General features: G+C 22.1%; 1 protein-coding gene across 2 annotated transcripts; it reads right to left on the bottom strand.

The window, feature by feature from the left end:
* Window positions 1–718: 718 nt before the first annotated feature.
* On the bottom strand, window positions 719–18,899 carry LOC129611663 (atlastin). Of its 2 annotated transcripts, none has more exons than XM_055524915.1 (5): window positions 18,684–18,899; window positions 5,660–5,937; window positions 2,742–3,955; window positions 2,592–2,658; window positions 719–2,207 (listed from the first exon to the last, which is right to left on the bottom strand). In XM_055524915.1, the coding sequence occupies exons 2-5, from the start codon at window positions 5,855–5,857 to the stop codon at window positions 2,070–2,072; spliced, it is 1,617 nt and encodes a 538-aa protein (XP_055380890.1). In that variant the 5' UTR covers window positions 5,858–5,937; window positions 18,684–18,899; the 3' UTR covers window positions 719–2,069. The 2 variants fall into 2 exon arrangements, with proteins under 2 accessions (XP_055380890.1, XP_055380891.1); XM_055524916.1 differs by lacking the exon at window positions 18,684–18,899 and adding an exon at window positions 8,034–8,246.
* Between the last annotated feature and the right edge of the window lie 7,496 nt (window positions 18,900–26,395).

Below are 26,395 nucleotides of genomic sequence, written 5' to 3' on the forward strand. Positions count from 1 at the left end.
AAGAAAAAATAAAATAAAAAATTTAAATCATAATAAAATAAGGTCGAAAATATTAATTTTAAAATGTAAAGTATTTCATATAAAAAGTACAGATTAATAATATAAAATAAAAAATGCTAAAATAAATTTTGAATTGTATAAGTTCTAATGTACACGTGAAATGTGATTAATTATATTTAATATTTCTGATAAATTTTTGTGCTTATAATAGATTTTGGGGATCGATAATATTAAACCCGACACGAGTCAACGATCTATATTTAATTCTTTAATATCCAATGAGCAAATATTCAAATTATTGTTGTAGAAAACGATAATTACAAAACAAATTTCTACACTTATTTGCGAAAATTTTAATCGAATTGAACTTTCTCCGTTTATTTTTTGTTAAATTGCGTTCTGAATACAATTTTTTTTATTTAAATTGAATCTTGGGAAGCCTTATTCTTTTTAATTTTACATAAAACTTTTTTTGTAATTAATTTAGTTTCAATTGAAATAATATTCATATGTTGTTTAATAATATATGTAATATACATTATTATTTTATGTAATATAACAATTAATATAATGTAAATGTAAAAAATTGCAATAGGGTTCAATTTTCACCGTTTATGCTGAAAATTATATTGTTTAAGTTGTCCAGTTGTTACAGAAATCAAGAACTAAAAAATAAATATAAAATAAATTGCAAAAAAAAACATAAAAAAAATAAAAATCCAATAGAAAACATAATTGTATATTTCACAAAAGCGGCCACAGAATTTTTTATTTTATAATTAAAAATTAATTCATATAAAAAGAAAACTATTAAATAGAAAATTTTGAAAAACATTTACACATAACATAAGTTACAATAATTATGAGGATAATTAACAATCAACAAAATATTTAAAAAAAATATATATATAATAAACATATTCATTTTAATTAGAATATGATATTTTAATTTCATTTTCGTTATTTAAGGAGAAAGATATGCAATAATACATAAATATAACATTTTATCACCCTTTATCTATCTTTTTCCCATTTTAAATTAAATACGTATGCATTTATAAATTTTTTTTTACAAAATTTATAAATTTTGACTTTATTATTATTCTAATATTAATAATTTCAATCAAACACATATGTATATTACAAAGCCCTTTATAAAAGTTCTGAACTTTTATAAATTTTAAATTGTTTGCGAAATTTTGTTCTTAAATTGAACAAAAAGGAGGAGATAGTTTATAAAATTTAAATATCTTTTATTTTATGAAAAAAAAAATATGTATCTTAACAACAGTACAATATAATTTTATTTATCTTTTGTTTTTTGTTGAGATTTATTATTCATTGCTAAAATTTAATTTTAATATACAAAATTCAAAGTTCTTAAATCAATGATCTTGATTTAATTAATGTTATTTAACTTAGAAAATTAAATAAAAGGAGGTACATTTTTTAAATTCAAATTTTTTCCACATTTTAAGATGAATTTTCGCTTACAATATAGTTTTTTGTAGTTCAGATTAGCGATAAAATATTTTTTCAAAATTTAGTTTTATTAAGTATATAAAATAAAAATTTTAAATGAAAACGGAATTCGCTTAAATTTTAGGCACAGGTTTCTTAGATTTTTTTCGTTTACCAATATTTGCTGTTGTTGAGGTCAGCAATGTAATATCATCTTTTTTATTATAATTAGACATTTTTACAAAATCTGTTCCATTGCTATTATTATAATTATTAGAATTTTTAAGGATACCGGCGGTAGCAATACTATTCTCATTTAAATTCCTATTATTATTAAAAATTGGCAAATTTCTCACATTGAAAAACTTAAAAAGATTCCATTGAGATGATTCTGGTTTTGGAATATTATTACTACAATTATTAAAATTATTATTTAAATTATAACAATTATTATTTTGATTGTTAGTTAATATATTATTTATTTTATTGCTATTATTTATATTTGACTGCAATTGCGGCTGCTGTATTTTCTTTGAATTTTTATGCTCATGACTTGTTTCATTTACTGGTTGACTTGATGTTTTGAAGAATGAGAATTTAGCGTATTCTCATGATTTTTTGACTTTTCCGTTCATCGATGTCTGTCTTGATAATGATGAGTTGGCACCAATTGCTGCTTCTGCGGCATGCGTCGCTACATGTTGTATACCTTTTTCCATACAACCTTCGTATATCGGTTTCATAAACTAAAAGGATAAAGTAAAATTAAGTTTAAAATTGCAATAACATTTTTCAAAAGAGTAATGAGAAAGTTTTTTTTTATTACAATTCAATATGTTACATATATTCCATGATTTAAATAGATTTTTATTGATAGTTTTATAATTTTGTTCTAAAAACTTCAATTTTTATGACTTTCATTTATTTAAAATTAAAACAAAATTGATAAATAATTTATACGAATTTTGAAATAAGCATAAATATTCTAATTTAGTCCTTGATTAAATTTTTCAATTTCTGTGATATTTTCTGGTTTTAATTGCAACATTTTTCTTTCTTTGAAATATAAGTACCTGAATGTGGTTACCATGACTTAAATACATATAGAATAAAATTTTCATTTTACTTACATTTTCCCATATAATTTCAGCAATGTCGTCTAATTTTATTCCAAATTCAGTCATCTCTCCGCTATACCTAAAATTTTGAATTTATAACAATTTTTTGAAAAATTTATTAAGTTATATAAAATGTTTATTAGCAATTTTTAAAACATTTACCTAATATAACACCATAGCGCTAATGTTAATAATGCTACACCCATAATCAAATTACAGAAATTAGCAAAGGTATATAATCCAAAGAGCCCAAATATACCACTTAATATATACATGACAATTGCAATAGAAAAATAAACGGCCGGTGTTCTAGCTGCTTTAAATATATTTTTACTTTCGTTATGCGTTTTAAATGTTTGAAATGATTCTTCTAAATCATTTTCTAATGTTTCTCGATATTTTTCCGAAAACTCATCGCCTCCCATTTTACGTTTTGATGCGAAATGAAATACGGATTTGTCTTTTATCCTTAAATGTTCGGCTTCTAAATGACCAGGATTTAAATATGGACGATTTCCACCACATACTTCTTCCATTAATTGCAAATAAAGTTCTTTAGCTGAAGCAACTGCTGTTAAATTGTTTGCTTCAGCTGTCGCTACTAACATACTTTTTGGTTCTGGCAGTTCATCGCCTTTATAAATAGTCATATATGAAATAAAATATTGTATTAAATCCCTAGCCTTAACCTTTTGTCCATTAATTTCTTTATATATTAAATTATCTGGTGCTAATAACATAGGTACTAGTTCTTTTAAGCTTTGTTTGAATTCTGGTGTTATGTCTTTTAAACGGCCATCAAAATTGGGATTTGTTGCTACAACTAAACCTGGATGTGGCATTAAAAAACATGCTACCTCCGTAAAACATGATGTTATATGACGTCTTAATGATTGTAATTCAGGATGTTGATTATCAGATAATTCTAGTCGTCTTCTTAAAATTTTTTCACCACCTTGAACACCATATTCTGCTTCATATGGAAAACTCCAATCTCGAACAAGAAATTGTAAACGTTGAAATGGTTTTTTACCAGAATCGGCTAAAGCTAATCGACCATATTCAGTAAATAAGTGCAAATGTTGCAAATCATCTTCTTGTATATTCTGTGACAGATTATATATTTGTACTGATGATAACATTGTGCTTAGTGCAAAAACAGTTGCACAATCTTTAACGGTACTTTGACTATCAAATGCACCTTGAGTATCTAATAATAAAATGGCAATTTTATCACCATTTGGATAATCATAAGTAAATACATCTGACCACATAAGTATACCCGTTGTATCACGTTCAGAACCACCACGCCATGAGAAACCGGTTAATGGTTCTTCATCATCGCCAAGCCAATCTTTAGTGTCATGTGAAACGTACTAAAAATTTAAAAAACATAAAATTAATTAATTTCACTTTTTTGCAAATTATTTTAGAACATGAAAAAATGCAGTAAAATTTGTTTAGGATATTTTATAGAAAGATATTTTAAAAACATATCAATATTACACTATCAATTGTATCAATAGCTAAAAGTTATGACTAACAATAAACACATTTTAAGAAAGCAAAGATGTAAAGGAATACCAAATTTTAAACAAATATATTCGAAAAAAGTATGTATACAACTTTCCTTTCTCGTTTCTCGTTTCAAATATGTTATTTAAATTTATTATTTAACTACATATGCAATATATATTATAAATTCATGATGAATCACAATTAAAGAGCAAAACAATCTACAATTATAGTTACAATTACAATATAATTTATGAAAACAAAAAGTTTTAATATTGTATAAATTTTGTTTTTATAAAATAAATAATGTACATAATTTGAAAGGAAAAGATTTTAAAAATGAAATAATATGGCCTTGATTTATCAAAAACTTTTAGAACTGTTTTGTTCAAGTTTAAAAATAATTTTTAAATTGCATTATTTATTATTACCTCACATTTAAAAGGATGTTATTAGAATAACAGATTCTTCTGTTATATATAGTCGCAATGAAATATAGAAAAATTGTGGTTTTTCATTTTTAAATTTTGAAATATTTTTGGTGATTTATTTACTTATTAATTAAATATTGCAAAATGCTTTTCTATTGAAAAATTGATTTTTCTTTTCCATTTGCTATTTTAAAACTTAAATATTAGGTATGTATTATATTTTTGTTATTTACATTTAAATATTAGAGAAGCATGTCGTATGGTAAAGAATGTTTATTCACCTGAAATTCTACTTCTTTCCAAAAACAAAATTCTATTAAATTAAATATAAGAATATTTTTAAAAATATCATATGTTTATTATTTACTTTTCTGTGCGTGTAGCAAGAAAAAAATTAATAAATTAATATGAATGAATCACAATTTTGTTTTAGTTAGTTTCAATTGCATTTTAATAGATAGAATTTATACGATAAACTTCCATTCATTTATTTCTTTGTTTGATAAACTAAAAATAATTAGTGTTTACTATATGGATTGCTTTCTATTACATTGGAAAGATGTTTTTTTTTAAATTATATTAAAACATAGATATTTTATTGTCTAAGAATTTTTCGTATTCCAATATTACGAGAATTCTTTTATTAAAGTATTTTAATTTGAGAATTTGTAACCAATATGAATTGAAAATTATATATATTATATAAAAGCTTATGTTCAGTACAAAATTATTATTAAATAAAAACTAGCGATATTGAAGACTACCTCATATGAATGCCTATTTGATTACTTCTACATTAAATATATAACTTATGAATATTTTCGGCAGTAGTTATTAAATTTAACATAAAATCTAATTGTAATTAATCACTATTAATTTAGCCTTAATACTTATAATTTTTATTTTTAAGGAAAACTGTTTTTTATTCATGTATAAAATATAATACGTAAGTTCTGACCTAATAGACATAAATGAATCATTTAATAATTTTAAATTAGCAAAAATAAATATAAAAAAATTACATAATCATATTTTTTATATATAATAAGCATATATATATAACATTAGTTTTTTTCTTAATAAAATTACGTTAAATGCATTTTTGCTGGTTTTTTTTTCATCACCATAATTTACCTTTGAGTACATATATCTTAGGAAAAAATCTAATAGAAAACTTTTTCCTTTACGGAATGCACCAGCTACTGATACAATACATACAAAACGATCTTTTATTTTATCTTGCAATAGAACTTCTGTTAATTTTTCTTCATCTAATATGAATGTATGGTCCGATGTTGATGTTGAAACAATTTGCAGCGCTTCGGCCTGCATTTTCGATATTTGTTTTTTCTTTTATATTTTTGGAATATTTTTAACAATATTTTTTTCCAATAAACTGTTTAGAGATGAACCTAAAATAAAAGAAAGGAAAAATTTAAAATTATTAATAATAAATTAATTACAAAACATTTTAAAAATTTTATTTGAAAGAAAATGAAAATTAAATTGATCATCGATTCGAATTTAAGAAGTAAAATTAATTTTATATCTGAATTTTTAAGCAGCTTTTAGTATTCAAAAAGATCAATGCTTCTGACACAAGAATGATGCGTTATTTAAACTGAATACAGTATTTGAGTTTACCGACAATCTATGTCCGGATCACATAATCTTCTTTAATTATTTTGAACAGAGTAGAAATTAAAATAAATTTAATATTAAAAATATTGGCGAAAGTAGAGTTTACAAATTACAGGCATTCAAAATTTTCTTACATACTAATTTTTTTAAATGGTGAAGAATAGAAAAATTAATATAAAATTTTTTTCATTGTTTATTTCTTCTATTTCAGATTACAGGAAAAAATAAGTTTATTTAAGTAAGAAATTAAACACTTAAATGTAATAAAGAATAACTAATTATTCTTTCAATTTGTTCCAAAGTTTATATTAGAAATTTAATTTATGATTTTTGTTTTGCTGTTGCTTTCGCTCTATTCTTTTCTAGTATAGCGAGTTAATTTCCATTAATTACTGGTGATTTCATTTTCCATTTTTTAAGTATAATAAACACAAAATTAATCTCAATTATTGAAATCAAATAAATTCTTTCACTCTTCCATTCTTCCATTTTTTTCTTCAAATTAATTAAGCAATTATAGTTCATTGAAATTGGGGACATATTTATTTTTATAAAAAGAAATCTTTGAAACTAACAATAATAGGAATTTAGATTTATTATAAAATAAAAAAAAAAAATGATTTTAAAATAAAAATTAAAAAAAAAATAATGTGTACACACTTTTTTTTAAATATTATAAAAAAATAAGTAAATATCTAATAAAAATAAAATAGGTAATAAATGAAAATAAAAATTATATTTAGAAATATTGTTGGTGAAAATTTATAGGCAGTATTAGAACCGACGGCACTTTATGTATATTTTGTTGTTGCCAAATCTAATAATTAAGTAACAATTGAATAAAAAAATAAAATTGAAAAATATTTAGATTTTTAAGTATTTAATTAAAGTTTTAAGGGATTTCTATTTTAAATTTAATGTTTTTCTAATAAAAATTATTTTATAATTATTGGCGTATATTAATTTCTCAAATTTATTTAATTCTTTTGAGAAATTATAATTTTTACGGTCTGTCTTTGAGTAGAAATTTACTTTATTAATATTGTGTTTAAGTAATTCTAATTTATTATTTTAAATGCAGAATATTAATTAGTTAATCATTAACAAAAACCGGTTCATGATTGAACTAGTTCAAATATAAGTAATGCTATGAAAATGTTTTTAAAATTTCAATTTATGTCAAGAGAAATTGATTAGAAATGTAATAAGTTTTGGCCAAAAGTTTTGAAATAAATATCTAAAAAATATCTTTTACAAAAAATATTCCTGCAGGCAATTTTAATCTAAATGGATTGAGATGAATCTAAGTGTGTGAATAATCAGTCACCACCTAATTTGGTATATGATTGCATTATTGAAATTATATTTGAATATTGTTCGTTATAAGAGCACCAAATTCATATATATATATATTTTTTTAGAAAAACAATAAAAAATTTCCCATTGTTTTTTTATTTTTATTATTATTATTTTTTAAAAAATTAATTTACGATCACTTTCTTTTTCGAAGCAAATAGATTTAATGCCCGGTAATTTTTATGAATTTTTAATTTATGTACATGTATACATACATATATACCTTCATACATCTTATAATATATAATAAGTAGTACATAATATTTATATATAAAGCTGATGTAGTGATTAAGAGTTCTACTAATATGCATAGATATTTAAAATATTGTTATATAGATAGAATTCACACTTGACTAAGAAAATATAAAAAAAAATTAATTTTGTTAGCTTTTTTTTTATTTATAGCACAAAAACTTCGAATATTTTTCATATTTTATTAAAAACCCACATGGAGTGAATTAAAATTTTTATATTTTTTAATTTAATTTTCTTATCTTTTCGAAATATGTACCTAATTTTTTTAATTTTTTAAAAATACCAAAAAATTATTTTTGTCTTAATCCAACTAATGAGATAATAATACTTTTTCGTTTATTTTTTTAATTATACTTTAAATAATTGCAAAAAAAAATTAAAATACTATAATTACGCAAAAATAACTAAAAACAAAATAATAAAAAAATATTTTTGTGAAAACTGTGAACCGCTTTTGTTTGCTATCGTTCTCGCTCGCAGAATCAACCCTACCCAAAAATTATTTTCTTTCTATTTTTCCTTAATCTTTTTTGCTCTTTTCAAAAGTTATTAAAAAAAAATTTCAGAAAATGAAAATTTTAGAAATGTTTGTATTTTCTTCTCATTTAGTTTTTTTTTTTTATTTTAAAGGTGATTTAAATAATTTTTATGTATTTTCTTTTTTTTGTTTTTTCTTATTTGCTTTACGGTGAGAGTTTCAATGGTTTCAACTTTAAATTTTTATTTGTACATGAAAATATTTTAGAGAATTTAGAGAAGATATTGTGGAAATTTTCGAATTTTCATTTTTATCTCTTATAATTACAATCTCTTAACGAAGTCAAAAAAAAATTTTTTTTTGACAAAAAGGGAAGGAGGAGATATCTAAATTTGACTTGCAATGGTTATTGTTTGATGATTTTTTAAATTTATTAACGTCAAATGTTGAGAAGACTTTTGAGTTTCGTATCAAGTGCATAAATATGTTATTTAATTGCTAATTATTTAATTAGTATGTAAGAATAATATGCGAACAAAAATTCCGGAAAATAGAAAAAGAGGAAAAAGAGAAAATCTTAATACATGGTTGATAGTTCTTTTCAGATAGGTCAGTAAACTATCGAACATAAAAAAAAACAAAATTACTTTGGAATTTGATTTTTGATTCCATATAACCTTAATATTAATAACTAATTAAAAAAAAAAACTATTTAAATTAGGATTATCTACATAGATAAATTTTATATTTATAGGAGAAACATTCAAGATTTAAGGTGAAGAGTTGTTTTTATGTAAATATTCTTTAGGCAAATGTTTTTTGGTATTTAATTCTTTTGTAAAGTAAACATATTTTTTTCAATAGTTTATCTAATGACTCAATGCACAGATGGTGTTTAGTATGACTAACAATTTATGTTTTCCTTTCTTTTTTTTGTTTCTTCTAAAAAGTAGCTATTTTGTTTATATTTTACAATTTCAAATATGCAAAATTATATTTTATTACTTCGTTGATTTAATCCAAATCAGATTTTAATCTTCGAAAATAGTTAGTTTCTTGTAGTATATTAAAGTGTGTATGAATGTACATGAAAAGGCACTTTTCTGTATGTTTTATTCAAATTTTTATACTTTTTAATAAAAAATATTCAAGAGATTTAATTATTTAATTGACCCCAACTACTTATATACAAACATAAATAATACATATATACTATTAACAAACGTTTTAAGTTTTGAAAGCTTAGTTATATGTAAGTATGTATGAAATTTTAAAAATTTTTTAAAAGTTTTTGGAGTTCATTGATTTTTATTCAAGGGTGTTGTTGAATTTATGCTTTTTAAATTGATTTAAATTTCTAAAATAATTTGAAATGATTCAAGTATGTGTAAATAAAATATTCAATAAAAATGTTAATTTTGATAGAAAAACAAATATCAGAATAAACGTTTGAGATTGTTTGATATAATAAACTGTAGCAGCTTCATTGAGTCAAAATTGTTTGGAAAAATTGTTAATTTGTAAATATTAAATACTACAAGGGTTTTTAATAATATTAGAAATTGTGAAAATAGAGTTGATTTGATTCAAATATAATACTACATTTTATAAATCTCAATTGCAGAAATATTAAATATTTCAAATTTCATAAGAAAGACCAAAAATTAATATTATCATTTTATATTAAATCGATTGAATATTTTAATTTAATTTGTATACATAATATATACACAAATTAATAAATAGAAGTATTCAAATGTTGGTTTAAATTTAAAATATGTGCACAATGTTAAAATAAATGTAATATATTATCATATTATTAAAGAAATACCCACATACATCTTATTAATCCTTTTCAATTTTAAAATATTACATTCTTCTTTCCCCATATTTTATTTAAATTTCTTACACAAAAGTAGACATTAGTTAATAAACAACACAACCTAAGTATGGCTGTGTTACAAACAAATACATAATTCATTATTTAACTAAAATAAAAATACTACTAATAAAATTCAAATTGAAATTCATATTCAGCTCCTATAGCAAATATTGTGAAATCGACAGATGAGACACTTTTTTGTGTTATTATGTTATTCTTAAGATTAAATTTCGAGTATTTTAAATATGTTATTTCAGCTATCTACATGTATCATTTCTTATAATTAAACAATAGAAATAAAATTTTCAAACAAAAAGAAGAAATTATCTTATACACCAAGGGTCAACTATAAAATATATAAGTATGCTTCATATTGAAGTATCTATATACCTGCACTATATGAACATTGTAACATTAAAATTAATTATAATATATGTATGTAAATACGAAAAAAAATTTTATACATTATTTTTAAATGTAATATATGTATGAATTTTCTAAAAACTATGCATTCATTGTATGTAATAAAATAAAAAAAATAGTTTTTCTAAATTTATTTTTTAAAAATTTTTGGCTCTATATTTCTATTTCTTTGTATATATAAATATTTTTTCTTTAAATGCATTTACATATTATATATTAAAAATTATATTTATACATACATATAATATAATATAATATGTATTGTATTCACATTTTAATTTTAAGATCATATTGAAATTAGTTAACAAAATATCTAAAAATCAAATTTTTGAATTGATTTTATAAAATCTTGTGAAAAGATCATACACACATCATTACAATATTTTTGATAGTGTAATTTTTTTTAGGGATTCCAGATATCTTCGATGTTATTTTTTCTTGTTTTATGTACAAATTTTTGATGTAATTTTATAAAATAGAATTGTTAAATAATGTACTTAAAATAATAATAGTGTTTTTTTTTCTTTTCATATTAAAAATTAATGTTAATTTACTTTCATATTTTTTAATGGATAACTTGAGTGTGGAAAAAAATAAGTAATAAACAAAAAATCTGCTACAATTTTCATTACTGTATTTAAATATTATATAATAAGCAATAACTTATTATTAATCTGCATTATTATCGCATTGATAATATAAAGAAAAAATTGTACGAAATTATTTTTATAAAAAATAATTTCGTACAATTTCGTTCATCATTAATGAATAAAATTTTATAACATTATTTATTAAAAGCATACATATTATATGAAATTCATTTTAAAATTATCTTATAAATTTTCTTCGTATTTATTGGGACCACCAAGGCATTTATATTATTAAATTGTATTTTGGTTTTGGTTCAAATAATTATTATAATATAAAAAAAAGAAACAAGAAACATAAAACAAAAAAAAATATAAAATAGAATAGTTGACAAAATTCGATCATTGATGTTTGTTTGATCTTTGACAAATATTTGGAATCCAAATTATTTATAAATTGTTTCAACTCCATTTCTAGGGAGGAAATAATTTTCGATCAAAAGATGTACTGCAACAAACAGATAATTCACTCTAAAAATAAAATTTAATTAGGTTTAAAAATTTTTATTCTTAATATAAGAAAAAGTATTAAAAAAGTACCTAAAATATTAAAGTTCTTGTCGTTCAATCCATTTTTCTGTTTTTTTTTTTTTTGCTCGTTTTGATATTTCATTATTTATAGCTTCAAAACTATGACTACAATAATTGTACAAACATTTTGTTTCGACATAATTGGTATTGTATATTGTATAATACTAGATTAAGTAAAAAAATGAAGCAATTATATATAAAATTGCTGCACAATAAGAATTTAGTTTAAATGTCCTATACTAATGTTTCACTGGAACTTCAAATCTTTGTTTCCGTACTTCTCTATGAGGATCGATCTATATTACTTGCTTTCAATCTTTGAATTTAAGCAGTAAAATGTAAGCAAGATTGATCAAAAATTAATTTACAATATCTTTTCTTTTCTGTTGTTTTCTTGGATTTTTGATAGATGAACAATAATTTTAAACAGCAAAATTTGTTCACGTTTGTAAACCCCAATTGGATGGCATCAGCAACAAAATATTTGATTTTATGCTAGTAAAATCTAATTATGTTAACATTAACGAATTTATGACTTTTACACTTTTAATTTAGATTTATTTTCTTTTTTGTAATTTTTATAATTTTTTTTTACAAAATTATATGTAATTATTTATATTTTGGCTTTCTTATTTTTTTTTTATTTATTTTGTCATCAAGTTGAATGCTAAGACATTCTAAATATAACTGCAAGGGTTTTGATTTTTGTTCTTAGCAAAATTTTGCGCGATTTTAATTTATTTTCTTTTATAATTGAGTTTATATTAAAATTTAAATTATATTATTTTAAAATTACGTATGTAGATGGACAAAAAAACAAACAATAAAAAATTTACCAAATTGCTTAAGATTATTTAGGAATATATTGCGTAAAAACTAAGACTTCAACAAAAAAAAAATAAAAATTATTAAAAATTTTTTCTTGTATTAATCTTTGCGCTATTCAAACATAATTTATTGATTTAGTGTGTGCAAATGTATGTTAATGTATTGATCAAACTTTCTCTATTTCTCAAAGATTTTCAAGATCACAAGTTAAAATAAAAAATATAAAGATTGGAAATTTTTTTGTTTGTTAAATGTTATTTCGAAATGTTTGGCATAAGCTTTTATAGCGATAAAAAAAAATTTATAGATATAAAAAAAATTTTTTTTTATTAATTTTTTTTTAATTTTGTTTTTTAATTATTTAATTAGAAATACCTTTGCGGTAGAAATGCGTGTTTTTATAAAGTCTAAAGTTTAAATTGGGAAAGCTTTTTTTGCGTTCTTCATTTTTATTTAATACTAAATATGTGTTGCAATTTATTATAAAATTGTACATTAATTGGTAATAATACAATAAACCAATGATTTGACAAAATAAAAATGGCAAACAATAGCAAATTAATTAAAGAATTATTGAATTATTTTCATAGTTGAAAGCATTTTTAAAGTAATTTTAAAAAAAGATGGGTGACTGATGAAAAAATCATTACGCTTTTAAGTATATCGATTGTACTTAAATTGTAATAGTTCAATTGATATTTGATTTTAACTTTTTAAGTATTAATAATTTAAGAGTCTTGAGGATTTAATTTTTTATTACTTACTCTATACATAACTATTTAGATCTACTCGTAATGTGTTCAACAAGTGTTTGCAATCAAAATTGAATTTTGTACATAATAAGTAAAAAACATAGATCACTAAAATTAATTTTAAAAATTTTCAATTAAGAACAGAAATTTTACTTCTTAAATTAAGATTTCACCACAGCATAATGTAGTTGGTGAGGAATTTATGCTTCGTTAATACGATACAACGCTAAAGTTATTGTTGCGGATACGAGTATTATGTGCAATTAAAAATCAAAAATCAAAATGCTACTAAAATATTCATTAAAGTTTACTTAAAAACTTGATTTAAATTATATTTAAATTAAAAATATAAGGAAGTATTACAGGATTATTTCAAAAAGATGACCAGTTCGAAAAATCCTGTTTTATAAAAATTAAAAATCACCTTTTAATCAGATAAAAAATCAGATTTTTAATGACTTAGCTATCAATATACGTGATTCATTATTGTTTTAATAGCACACAAACATTAATTGCTAATAATAAAAAAATGATGCGAATTTTTCATTAAATTTATTACATAATGTTATAAATTATATCACAATTTTATATTATGAATTTATAATAGGTACAATTATTAGGAATTAAATTATTCTTATATAATTTTAAAATTAATCTCTTAACTATCAATTTTTAATTGCAATTAATATTATGTATAGGTAATATTTGCTTATAAAATATATTTCTCGCATACAATCGCATTCATACTAGTTATTTTATTAGCAAAAAATATGAGTAATAAAAAGAAGTAAACAAACTATGACAAGATTGTAATCTATTTTCCAATCGATAAGGGGAATGATAAAAATTACTGAAAGTCTTGTTTCGCCAGCTCTAATTATTTCTTACATTATTCATATTATTATTTAATTTGCAATTTAAATACTTAATTTACGAATACTTTCCAAACGAGGAACTAAATTAGGTATTCATGCACATAAAACAAACTTATTTTTAATTGAAAAATTGTTCCTTTTCAACAATAACAAACTTAAAGCGTTCCACTACCCTTTTCATTAAACAATATGACTATTTAAAAATTTTCTAGCAGCAGAATAATTGAAAATTTTTTTTATAGAAAATAAAAAAAATACCTCACATGTATTCAAAACACTTTTATATACAAGTAATTGTGTAAGATTGTAAAAATATAAGTTAATAAAATTTTACAATTCAATTCAAAAGAAATTTATTTGTTGTGCCTCATTGTCTACAAAGCAAAATCATAAATAAAAGCATAGAAATAAAATTATTTTCAATTTTATTTTGCCTACTGATAAACTTTAGTGTGCTTTACACTTTACAAATATTTATATTACAAATAATATAATATATGAAGAAAAGAACAGAATATTTTTGTGAACTATTGTTAAAGTACACTATTAGAAATTATAAGTGTATATTGAGTATATTGTAAAATTCGATTATACTTAACAATTTCAAAACTGACTTATTATTATTATGGCGAAATTTCAATAAATGTCCTATAGTTGCATCCAATTATTAATGTGAGCCGATATTACGTATTATGTGAATGAAACGAATATTTTACATGATATTAATTTGGTTTTTAATTTCCAGAATGAATCCACATTTAAGTATTATGAGTCTGCCACGTCTTTTTTTATTTTTTATATTTACAATAATTATTTACAATTTTTATATTTATTTAGTTAAAGCGAATATATTGGTAATAATTTATATGTAAATTAAAATTCACGCGGTGGCGTGGCCTGGAATAATAATCACATGGAAAAATCGAGAGTTTTCATTTACATTTCTAAAATAAGGCTAAGTATTCTTTTAAAATATCGCATATAAATGAAAAATAAAAGTAATAAACGCTTCTTATTTTAACAATATTCAAATTACTTATACTTAATACAAATATTATAAAATCCAACTTAGTTATACCTGTATTATAAATTATATGGTATTATCGTTTTTTTTATTTTTAATAAGTAACATAGATTATTAATTATTCTAATCAAGTTAGTATATAGGTTTCAACTTCATATAATCAAAAAATTAATTTACCCGTTTAACAAATTGCAGTTTAATAAATTGATTTGCAAATAAAAATAATATCAAATTGAAAATTCTAACGATATTAAATTTTTTAATTTGTAATTATTTATTATTTGTATTAATATATGTATTCAAAAAATATTCTTAATAATACTTTTATTAAGAATATTTTTTGAAAAAAACTTAACGCTGATAAAAAGTTTGTTATACACTGAAAAATAACGAGCTGAAAAATTTGTGCCATAACTTTGAAATTTAAAAAAAATTCAATATTATGGGAACAATTACCTATATAATTGAATATATTTATTCAAATTAATTAATAATGAAATTAGTGAAAATTTCGGAAATAAACATAATGTTTGACTGAAGAAATCCGTTTAAATAACCAAATAAGTGGGCATTTGATTTAATAATGAGAAGAATATTTTCGGTATTTGATTGTTTATTGGGTGATTTTAATAACAAAGATTTAAAAAATAAATATGATTATTAATAAAAGCGAAAAAACAAAAGATTGATATGACATAGAAAATTAATACTTAAAAAAAAGAATGATATTTTTATTAATACAATTTTCGAAAAGAAATAAATATCGGAAATTAAATATTCATATTTAAAATAATATTTAGATTTTAACTTCAACAACATACTTATGAACATATATTAAATTATAAATTCATATTCTTTCTTATCGATTTATACTAATTACAAGCTAATATAATTTTGTACCAAAATATTATCCAACATTATTCACCTTTTATAACAAAATATAAATAATCAAGCACACAATAAGATATACACATACTACAATCAATACTAAAGTATATAAGTAATACGTTAAATTATTATTGTACAAGTATATATTTCAATATAAATAGCCTCCAATATAAACAGCCTGAATATTTTATGACAAACTAACAAATTAACTACTTAATATTTTATTATGTGATTAAATATTGTAAATTTTTTTAAAGAAATTTATTAAACTTAGTTGCTAAAAAAATTTAAAGTAGCTAGGTAGGTATGGATATCTTTCAATATTTAAATTTGAATAAAGTAGATAATAAAATTAAATAGACATAAATGGATGATCTACATTGGTATTAGGAAAATAATGAAAGGACTTATAAGTTAAAATTTAATAAAGTTTCAAACTGAACGATTCAAAATTTCAATGCTAGTAGGTTTTATTTGTAATTACTGAGATTTACTGACAATATTTTATCATTGGATTTCTAAATATAAAAATATAATACAAAATAATAAATTATAATATAAAAAAGAAAAAGTAACGCTATGTAAAGCAAAAACAATTACTAAGTACATAAATTGTGCTGTTTGTTGATAAAAATGTTAGTTAATATAAAATTACGCGTAAAAAAACAGATTTATTGTGATTATAAAAGCATAGCATTTAAAAATTTAATTTTTGTTAAGCTTTTTTAAATGTAAATTACTTACAAAATTATTAATACCCACTTATTTCATTAGACTGTAGGTATGTACGTAGGATAGGTAGGTACCTACCTGTCCCACAATTTAAATTTTAATATCTATATTATATAAAATGAAATTATATAATATCAAGTAATGTTATTAAAAATTAAGTTTCAAATGTAATAATACCAGGCATAATATTATAATAGTTATAAGTTTTAGTATGATTATCCAATAATTTTAAAAACATTCAAGTTCACATTGAAACTTCTACACGTTTTTTTGGTACGAGTTTTTTTTTTAAACAGCCAACATTTTTAAAATTTTAATCATAATTTAACTAAAAATTTACTACCTATTTAAATAGGACAGCAATCTTTATTTTTATTTATTTAAAAATATTCACAAGCTTTACAATATTTCATTTATGAAGTAGGTTACTACTAAGTTTACCTATACCATTCATACTAAGAGTTTTTTCTTAAAATCATTAATTTGTTTTCAACGAAATCTTATTGGATTTTTGATTATTTGTTTCTATTTTATTTTCTATTGGAATAACAATGTACATATGTATTTATGTATGTATAATTAAATAGGTGTATAGTACATGTGTTGTTATGTTTTAAGGTAAAATATTATAAACATTAGAAAAGTAACAATAACAAAATTTTAATCATCATTTATTTATTAATACTAGGATTACGAATACTTTTAGCTAAGCTTTATTTAATTGTATTTTTTCGCATTATTTTTTTATTAATTTTTTTGTTATGTTATTGTTCTTATAAATCCAATGTCAAAGCTGATGACCTCACTCACCGTCATTAAGGCACATATTCATGTGTATATACCTACTTACTTATTATTTTTTTTTTGTGCTCAAAATGTTAAAATTCAATAATTTGATAGATTAGGCAGTATCTATTTCAAGGTTTATAATGTGTTCCAAATAAAATATTATGAAAGTTTCTTTAATAAAATATTGATAATAGTTTTGTAATAAATTAGGCAACCAGTTTTATAATGGCAATAATATTGTTCAGAGATCTATATCTACCTACTTGTATGCGTATCTAGTTGAATTTGTTAGGAAACTACCTTCTTATTTACTAAAACAAATCGTTTAAATCTATTATTACATTATGTATCCATTCATAATATCGATTTATTTAAATTTATCAATGAAATCATATGATTTATTTATAAAATTTCTTAATATGCACGTCAATTTCTTAGCAAAACTATTATTAAAACCGAATTTCTTTGTAGCGCTCCTATCAGCGAATTTACAACAGAAATTAAATTCTAACCTTGTAATTTACATATTTAAAATAAAAAGGACAACAGGTGAGTTGAAATAAAAATTATAAAGCAAAGAAACAAGCAGCTAAATATGTGCTTTGCAAAATTCTTTTGTTCTGATATTCTTTGTTGACAATTTCCATATTTATCCGATATAGTAAATTGTGCCTGCATAGTTATTCAAAATAAGTAGAATATGAAACGCGGAATGTTTTAAAGCACACCAAAACATAATTTTTTGTTCGTGTTTTTTTTTTGCATTTTATTTTTACTTTTCTTATTTTGCTTTCCAGATTTAGGAACACATTTTATAAGTTAACAACGTTCCAGATTATTTAATAATGTCCATATTTGAATGAAAGCGTTATTAATTAATTTTTAAGAAGTAAAAAACGTTACCAGTTAAACAGGTTTTAACAACATTTTTCTTTAATTAAAACAGAAAAAAATATATTATATATATTTCGACGTCATCATACCACAGAAAAATCTTATAATTCATTTTTAAACTTATGAAAAAATTTGTACTAGTTAAAACTTGGTAGGTACTTACAAAAAAAAAATCTAATTTATAAATAGATTTTTGGTTTTATTTTCACAAATATTTTGTTCTAATTCTTCTTCTTTTTTTATATAATATTTTCAGTTTTTAATTTGTATTTTAATGCAATTAGATAAGTTAAATAAAAATTTCTATATTTAATTTTGTTGTTTTTATCCGAAACGAAATTTCAATTTATATTTAATTATCTGGTATATGCGCTGAACGATTTCCATCAAAAACTAAACGAAAAAATAATATGAAAAAAGTACTTCGTTGGCGTTTCATTTGACATTAAAATGACAACATGAGATGACAAACCAACCAATTAAACGAACGTCAATTTTAAAAAATAAAAATATTGTACTAAAAACGAAAAGCTTTGAATAAAATTATACTTTATTTTTATTTTTAGTGCAACTGTTTTTGTAAAACTAAACTATAAATGTTAAAATTCTATTCTTGTAATATTAAAACTATTTATATTAATGAATTCTGATATTAAAATAAAATATATTTTCGATATCAAATATATTTTTACTGCGGAAAAGGCAAGTAATGCTTATGTCATTGTCAAAAATTATTTATAACTTATGTATTATGTATGGCGAATTAACTAAAAAAATTAAAAAAATGTTACAATATTTTTGCCAATTCCGTAAAAAATGCGGAAAACGGAAATATGACTTGACAAATACGTGAATTCGTTGAAAGCTTAAAGAATTTTATCGTGATACGTACATACTTCACTTTAAAAATACTGTTAATATTGTACAATGCTGCTATTTCGATTTGTCATACATAATTCAAAATACTAGCAAATTCATCAGCTTTATAGAATTTGATAAAATGTCGATTTTGCCATACATATTAAGCCTTTTAGAGGTATAACGATTGCAATCATTTACAAAACAAAAATGTACTTGAATATATTGTGAATGAATAAAAGTTGGTTTGTCTTTAATTGTTGTTAAATCTCGTTCACTTTTTTCGTTAAATATTATTAAAAATATAGGAAGTTTCAAAACCAAAAATTAATTTTTAGTACAAAATTATAAAACATTTGTGGTTTGTAACTTTACTAGATTAAGAACATTTGTGGTTTGTAACTTTACTAGATTAAGTGGTAGTTGAAAGAAAATGATTTGTGTTCATATTAATTTTTAGAACAAAATTTAAAAATTTTTGTGGTTTGTAACTTTACTAGATTAAGTAGTTGTTGAAAGAAAATGGTTCGTGCTTATATTCTTAAGGCAGAATTTTGAATTAATTGAATTAACATGAAATATCTAATTAAATAACTTAGTAACGATATATAGAAGTAGAAAATGACCTTATGAGAAAAATGAACTTAAAATGTAAAATTGTTATTTTTGAATACGAAATTAAATTGATTTTTATTTGTAGATACAGTAAATTGAAATTTAAATTTGGGAGAAAATGAAATTGCTACAGTGAGAATACGAAATGTGATTTTAGTGCAAATATCTATGATTATTGAAGGTTCCAATCAATATCATTTCTATTTTGAACTAATAAATTTTATACAAAATACTTATAATTTATAAATTTAATACAAAATAATATATTTTTGGAAAAAAGATCGATCGAACATATAGAATATTTTGACGAAAGAACTATTGAAGAAGTTTTGCTAAGACGTTTTTGTGTAAAAATCCCTATTCAATATCTCAGAGTGCAAGATGAAACAGTTAATATTGAAAACTAAGCAAAAAGTGTTAAAAAAAAAAAATAAAATAAATTTTTATTGTTATATTGACTGGGAATCGACTATATACATATTTATATACTTATATATATTACGCTGGTTGAATGTGTTTCTATTCTAATTTGTGGGTTTTCAACTATAAAAAGTTTCCATAAACAAAATGAAAATTTCCTTAAGAAAAATTACTAAACTTTTTGATAAAATTTTTTTTTTCATTGTTTTTTTTTCACAAGTTCCGTTTTAACCTCGAAAATAATCGTGACTTCTTTATTCTAATAAAATTTTAATTCACTGGTTTAATTTGATAAGAAATGCAAAAAAAAAAAAAACAAAGCAGGAAAGAAAATAAAAAATATGGGGGAAAAGAAAACCCAAAAGGTCTAGAGTTTTTTCTTAAATTTGAACCTTTGTTTTGTAAAACTTTTTGTAGCAAATTAGTTATATAAGCCCTATATATTGTTATATATGTATATTCTTTATAAATTAGGAAAACAAAAAGTTTCTTTTCCCCATTTTTAATTCCAATAACTATAAAGTATTCAAGTCAATTTCTTAAACAAAATTTATCTAAAATGATGAAAAAAGGGAATTTTTAACTCTTTATAGGGTGATTTTACCCTTTTTGGTAAGTGCAAAAAATAACCTAATAACAATATAACAATTTAAATTATCAAAATGTTATGAATGCAAATTATTGACTGATTGGCTCTTGATTTGTTATTTGCTAGCCCCACTTTTTATCGCTTATTTGTATTTATAATTTAAGTATTTTAGACAAATTTAAATACTGATTGTTATACAACCTCAATAAATTACGTAAATAAATAAATATAAAAAATGTGTAGCACCGGAGTAAAGTAGGAAAAATTAACCATTTCCTAATTTTAAGGAACCGTTTAGCCCCACATCGTATTTATATGTTCCAATAAGAATTTGGCGCAAAAACTGATATTGTATAGAATGGTTTGAATTTCGAAAATATTTTGCATACACGAAATGTGCTTATTTCGAATTGGTATATGCGTTACAAACTTATTTTGTTTAATTGTTTTGTTATGTATAAACTTGATTGAAAATTTCACATTGCCTAATTAGTAAAAAAACTTAAAGCGTAGTAATTTAGAAATGTAAAGTGTTTAAGGCAAAATTTTGTTAAAAACTAATTTTATATTTAAGCAATGGTCGACTTCAATGAAATCATTAAAACTTTTAAACTTAATCAATAAATTATCAAGGCTATCTAGAAGTTTTTATTTCACTTAAGGGTATATAAGGGATACTTCGGGACACCAGGTAAAATGATTTAATAAAGTAAAAATTTTCAAATGATTTCAAATTACAAATGAATGCAAAAATTTATTATATAGTTTTCTTGCACGACGCCACAGAAAGGAATAATGTCTCCAGTGTCGCAAGCCATTGGGTTTTAACTAGGCAGATTATTAGTCTATTAAAATATTTCAATTATTTGGATCTCCCATTAAATGTTTGTATTAATGGAAATCCTTTTACGAGTATATGGAGCAAAATATTAACTTAGAAATATGAATATTAAGGATCTCCATCTTACATTTATTTCCTATTTACTGGAAAATTAAAACCATATACTTGAATAAAGCCATATACTGGAATTGTACTCTTTTGTATTGTATTAGTTGGCGTAGGTGCGGAAGTGTTTTACATAGAGTATACGTTTAAATTGCTCAAATGGAACGCAAATAATTTTAAATGAGAATTACTGACATTTCTACTTGGATATTGCGGTAAGCTGTTTCAAAAGCTATTGTTTCAATTGAGCTGAAATAAGCAATGAAAGTTATACTTTTTCTTGAAGTGTATAAAACGAAAGTGTCAAAGGATGGTTTTCGGAAAAGCTTGCATTGCAAAGCATTGCAATTATGAAAAATGGCGAAATAATTTTTTGAAATTCTTGTTTTTTGTATGGGCTAAATTATGCTAAAAATTTTTCAAATCAATATTTTTAATTCTTTTTCCACTTTCCATAGATCATACATTTTACTTGTAACTCAAGAAGACTTATTAAATTTTGAATAGTAAGACTTTTTTTATTTCTAATTTGGTATGGGTCAGCATACTTAAGAAACCATCTCCACTTTACTAGGTATATATTAGTTCCTGTGTTTATGCAAAAGATAACATTTTTCCGATTTCTTTTACTGTTGTTTTTATTATAACATTACTTGTGTATAAAATAACAAGTGTTCTTGTAGATGTTCTTATGATTTATGACTTTTTTCATATACATATATGATATGTATGCAATAATTTGTACATACATACACATAAATATTCTTTCAACAAGTTTCCAGTGGTTATAAATATTTCATATTACATCCAGTTGTTTTGTTTTATAGGAGGGGGTCTTTTATTGTTTTGAATTAAAAAAAAAAATATTAAAACAAAATTCTTAAGAAATAAATTTTTTTGTTTTGCATTATTTTATGTGCCTTACAATTAAAAACAACGGATGGTAATAAGTTATTATTTCAAAAATAAATTATTAAATCCTTTTTTTTATTGTCTTATATTATTTTGATGTACGTATATGTACAAATATACATTTTTTGTATATTATTATAAAAGGTCTAGGCAATTGAAGAATGTTGTGAAAAGAAAAATTTTTTGAAGTAACAATAAATCTAACAACGTTTGTGGGTAATTGCTTTTGTTAAATTTTTATATGAGTTAAAAGTATCAGTTACGTAAAATATTTCTTGGTTTTTTTAAAACATAAATAACATTAAACATAAAATCTATATATGTACATATATGTAAATAAAATGTTGAAGAGTGAAACTTTGACTAAATTTGTTCAAATTAAATTTGGTCTAAATTTTAGACGGCTGAATGCTTTAAAGTTTATAGTTTGATTGAAGTCAACAAAAGTTTATAACTAATGATTTATATCAGAATTATTAGAATTTTTTGAAGCAACAATGGTAATTGTGTGGTTTTCGTTCTTAAATTTTATTTAAATTATACAGAAATTGAATCAAATATCTTGCAATTTCGCAATCAGAAAGAATCAGAATTTTGCATCAGAAGATCATCCAGAGAAGAAGCAATTTAGCATTTAACTCACGTCAACCGCACCGTTGCAATTTCAGGCCTTCAATTTTTCGAACTAAAATAATATTTTCGTTGTTTAGCAGTATTAATTTGGCTTTGGCACACTGATAATCCGGCACACCGCATTTCACATCCATTTTGGTTGACCATGAAATAGTTTAATGGTCAATGAATCTTTATATGACACAAAAAGAATTGTGAATAACTAAATAAGGAAATTCATTTATTAGATAAATCAAATTAAATCAGTTTAATAAAGCAGATACGAATTAGCGAACTGATTTACTAAACACAAACTTTTAAAATAGAGTTTTTAAGAGGTCATACGTTGAAATTCAAAATTATTCACTCAATATTCACTCAATATTCAAAATTATTTGTGGTCTTAATCAACGTTGTTGGCTCTCCCTCTATAGAATTCCTTTTCAGAATAAAAAACTTTAAATTTGTGAAATATGCTTTAAGGCGTCGAATTCAAACAATTCTTTAAAACACCAATTTTAAGAAAAATTATAACATTGTGTGAAATAATAAAAGTATGTATGTAATTATCAACTTAAGAAATTGTTTTTTATATTTTTGTCGTTCAGTTTAATTCTAATTTAACTTTGTGTTTTCCTTGTTTTCTTTTTTAGAATAAAAAGAATTGCCAAAACTCATAACTACTTTGTAACTATTAAAATGATTTTTCAAGTTTGTTAAAATTTCTTTTTTAGCGACATTTCAAAATTTTTTTTAGTGTTTTCTCTTTGTTTTTAGAAAATCCTTTCTTTTTTTTTTAATATCCTGAACACATACTTGTATATCACTTTTTTTTTTGAATAATTTTTTTTGGTCAAAGATGAATTCCTTCAATAATGAAATAAATTTTTTTTTTATTTCCTTATTTTCTTGTTTGTGTTTTTTTTTTCATTTATTTTCTTTTTCTGTTAGGGTTATATTAGGATTTTAATGTTTAAAGAACTCTCCCAAGAAATCATTAGGATAATAAGTGTTCTTGCTATTATATACATATATATACTTGAATATAAGAATTAAATGTGGAATAAATTTTTAAGGACATTCAAGGATATAACAATAAAATAGTATAATATCTATATAAATATGTAAGTAATTGCGTCTATGTTGCAAGAATGTGTATTTAGAGTGTATGTATATGTTATATATATATATGTTATTGTTATATAAGTGGGGTAATTCAAAGATTTATCGAAAAATTTACTGATAAATTTAAAGATCTTCTACCGCATATAAACCAAAAGAAAAAACAAATTTTCTTTCCTTTTTATGGAAAATTTATATTTGTATATATATATATATATATATATATATATATATATGCTTGTATGCTTGTATATGTATATAGTTATGTATTTTATGTAATTGTATAGTGGATTAATAATCATTACGAAAACGGGTTCATTTTGTATTGTTTTTTTTTTTATTTTTTGTTTTTAACTGAGAAAAATAACACAAGTTTTTTTTACTTTACATGAGATGCAATAAAATTTTTGTGGTAAGAGAATATGGAAGGAATAATGTGGTGTATATAGAGAAATAAAAGTTGTTATTGTTAAATTTTTCTATTTTATTTTTTTATTTTTTTTTTTTGTTGCTTCATCATTTTGTTGAAGAATAATAATAAATTTCCGTTTTTAAGGACTTTAAGATAATTTTTGGTTACAAATTTACATATAAAACATGATGAGAAAAAAATTTCAACATTTAAAATCCTTAAATGTATATATGTATAATTGTGTAAGATTAAGGAAAAAAATTAGGTTATGGGTTTTTGTTTTGTTACGCATAAATCTAAAGAAAAGTACCATAATATAGAAAATTCATAAAAATTTTCAATTGTTCGTCCATTCATTTGCAAGACAAAAAGAACAAAATAGTTATTTAATTCTAGTTCAGGTCCATTTAATTTTAGGTCACTACTCCAAAAATTTTCCATAGCTCTAACGAAAATATGAATACATAATTATGTATTTTTAGTAATATTATTTCAATTCAAAATTTTCAATAAATATTAGGGAGGCGATTTTAGATATTTCTAGAATAAAAATTTATTAAATCTTCAGTTGTCAGTATGAAGAAAAGTTCTTCAAAATTTTTTGCCTAAGTATGATAATCAAATATTTTTAATTTATAATTTTTTTACTATGTCTTTTAAATAAGCTTTGCACCTCGAAATTGTCTAGTAAAAATTGAAAAAAAAGAAAATTTGTGAAAATCTCAAAATTTTTTCAATTTGGATCACAATTGCATAATTTCTTATTGAACACGAATACTGACGAAAATCTTTACTGCTGATATTATTTTGACATTCAAGTCTTTATAGCAAAATGTACCTCTGATTTGTATCTTTGATTTTTGAAATATGGCAATATTAATGAATAACTTAAAAGTTGTATAAAATTTCAATATAATTATACTTGTGTCAAACTTTAATCATTCTTGCACTCTTTCTTGTGGTTGTCACCTAACAAAGTACCATAAATTATGCAACATTTTTCATTTTTATATCCGTATGAACGTATGTTCGATGGATACATATACTAAATTTGCCTTACCGTTTGTAACGCTAAGAAATAATTGATGTAGACTCAAGTGTATGTTTTTGATCAGCGTCGAATTCTGAGTCGATTTAGCTTTGTCTGTCCGTTCGTCCGTCCCAACGATAACTCAAAAACTAATTGAGCTAAGTTCACCAAATTTTTACAAATGATTAATTATAGTAATTGCCAGAATCCTATTTAAATTGGATATGATTGGGGTACTGGTTCGGGTAGCTACCATACAACTTCAAAATTTATTTGATTATATCTTAGAAACTATAAAAGTTGAGTAATTGAAATTTCGTACAAGCGAATATGTTGTACGAAATTTCAATTACGAAAAT

Source organism: Condylostylus longicornis, unplaced genomic scaffold (assembly GCF_029603195.1).
Source record: "Condylostylus longicornis isolate FDR11 unplaced genomic scaffold, ASM2960319v2 ptg000055l, whole genome shotgun sequence".
NCBI classification, from domain to species: domain Eukaryota; kingdom Metazoa; phylum Arthropoda; class Insecta; order Diptera; family Dolichopodidae; genus Condylostylus; species Condylostylus longicornis.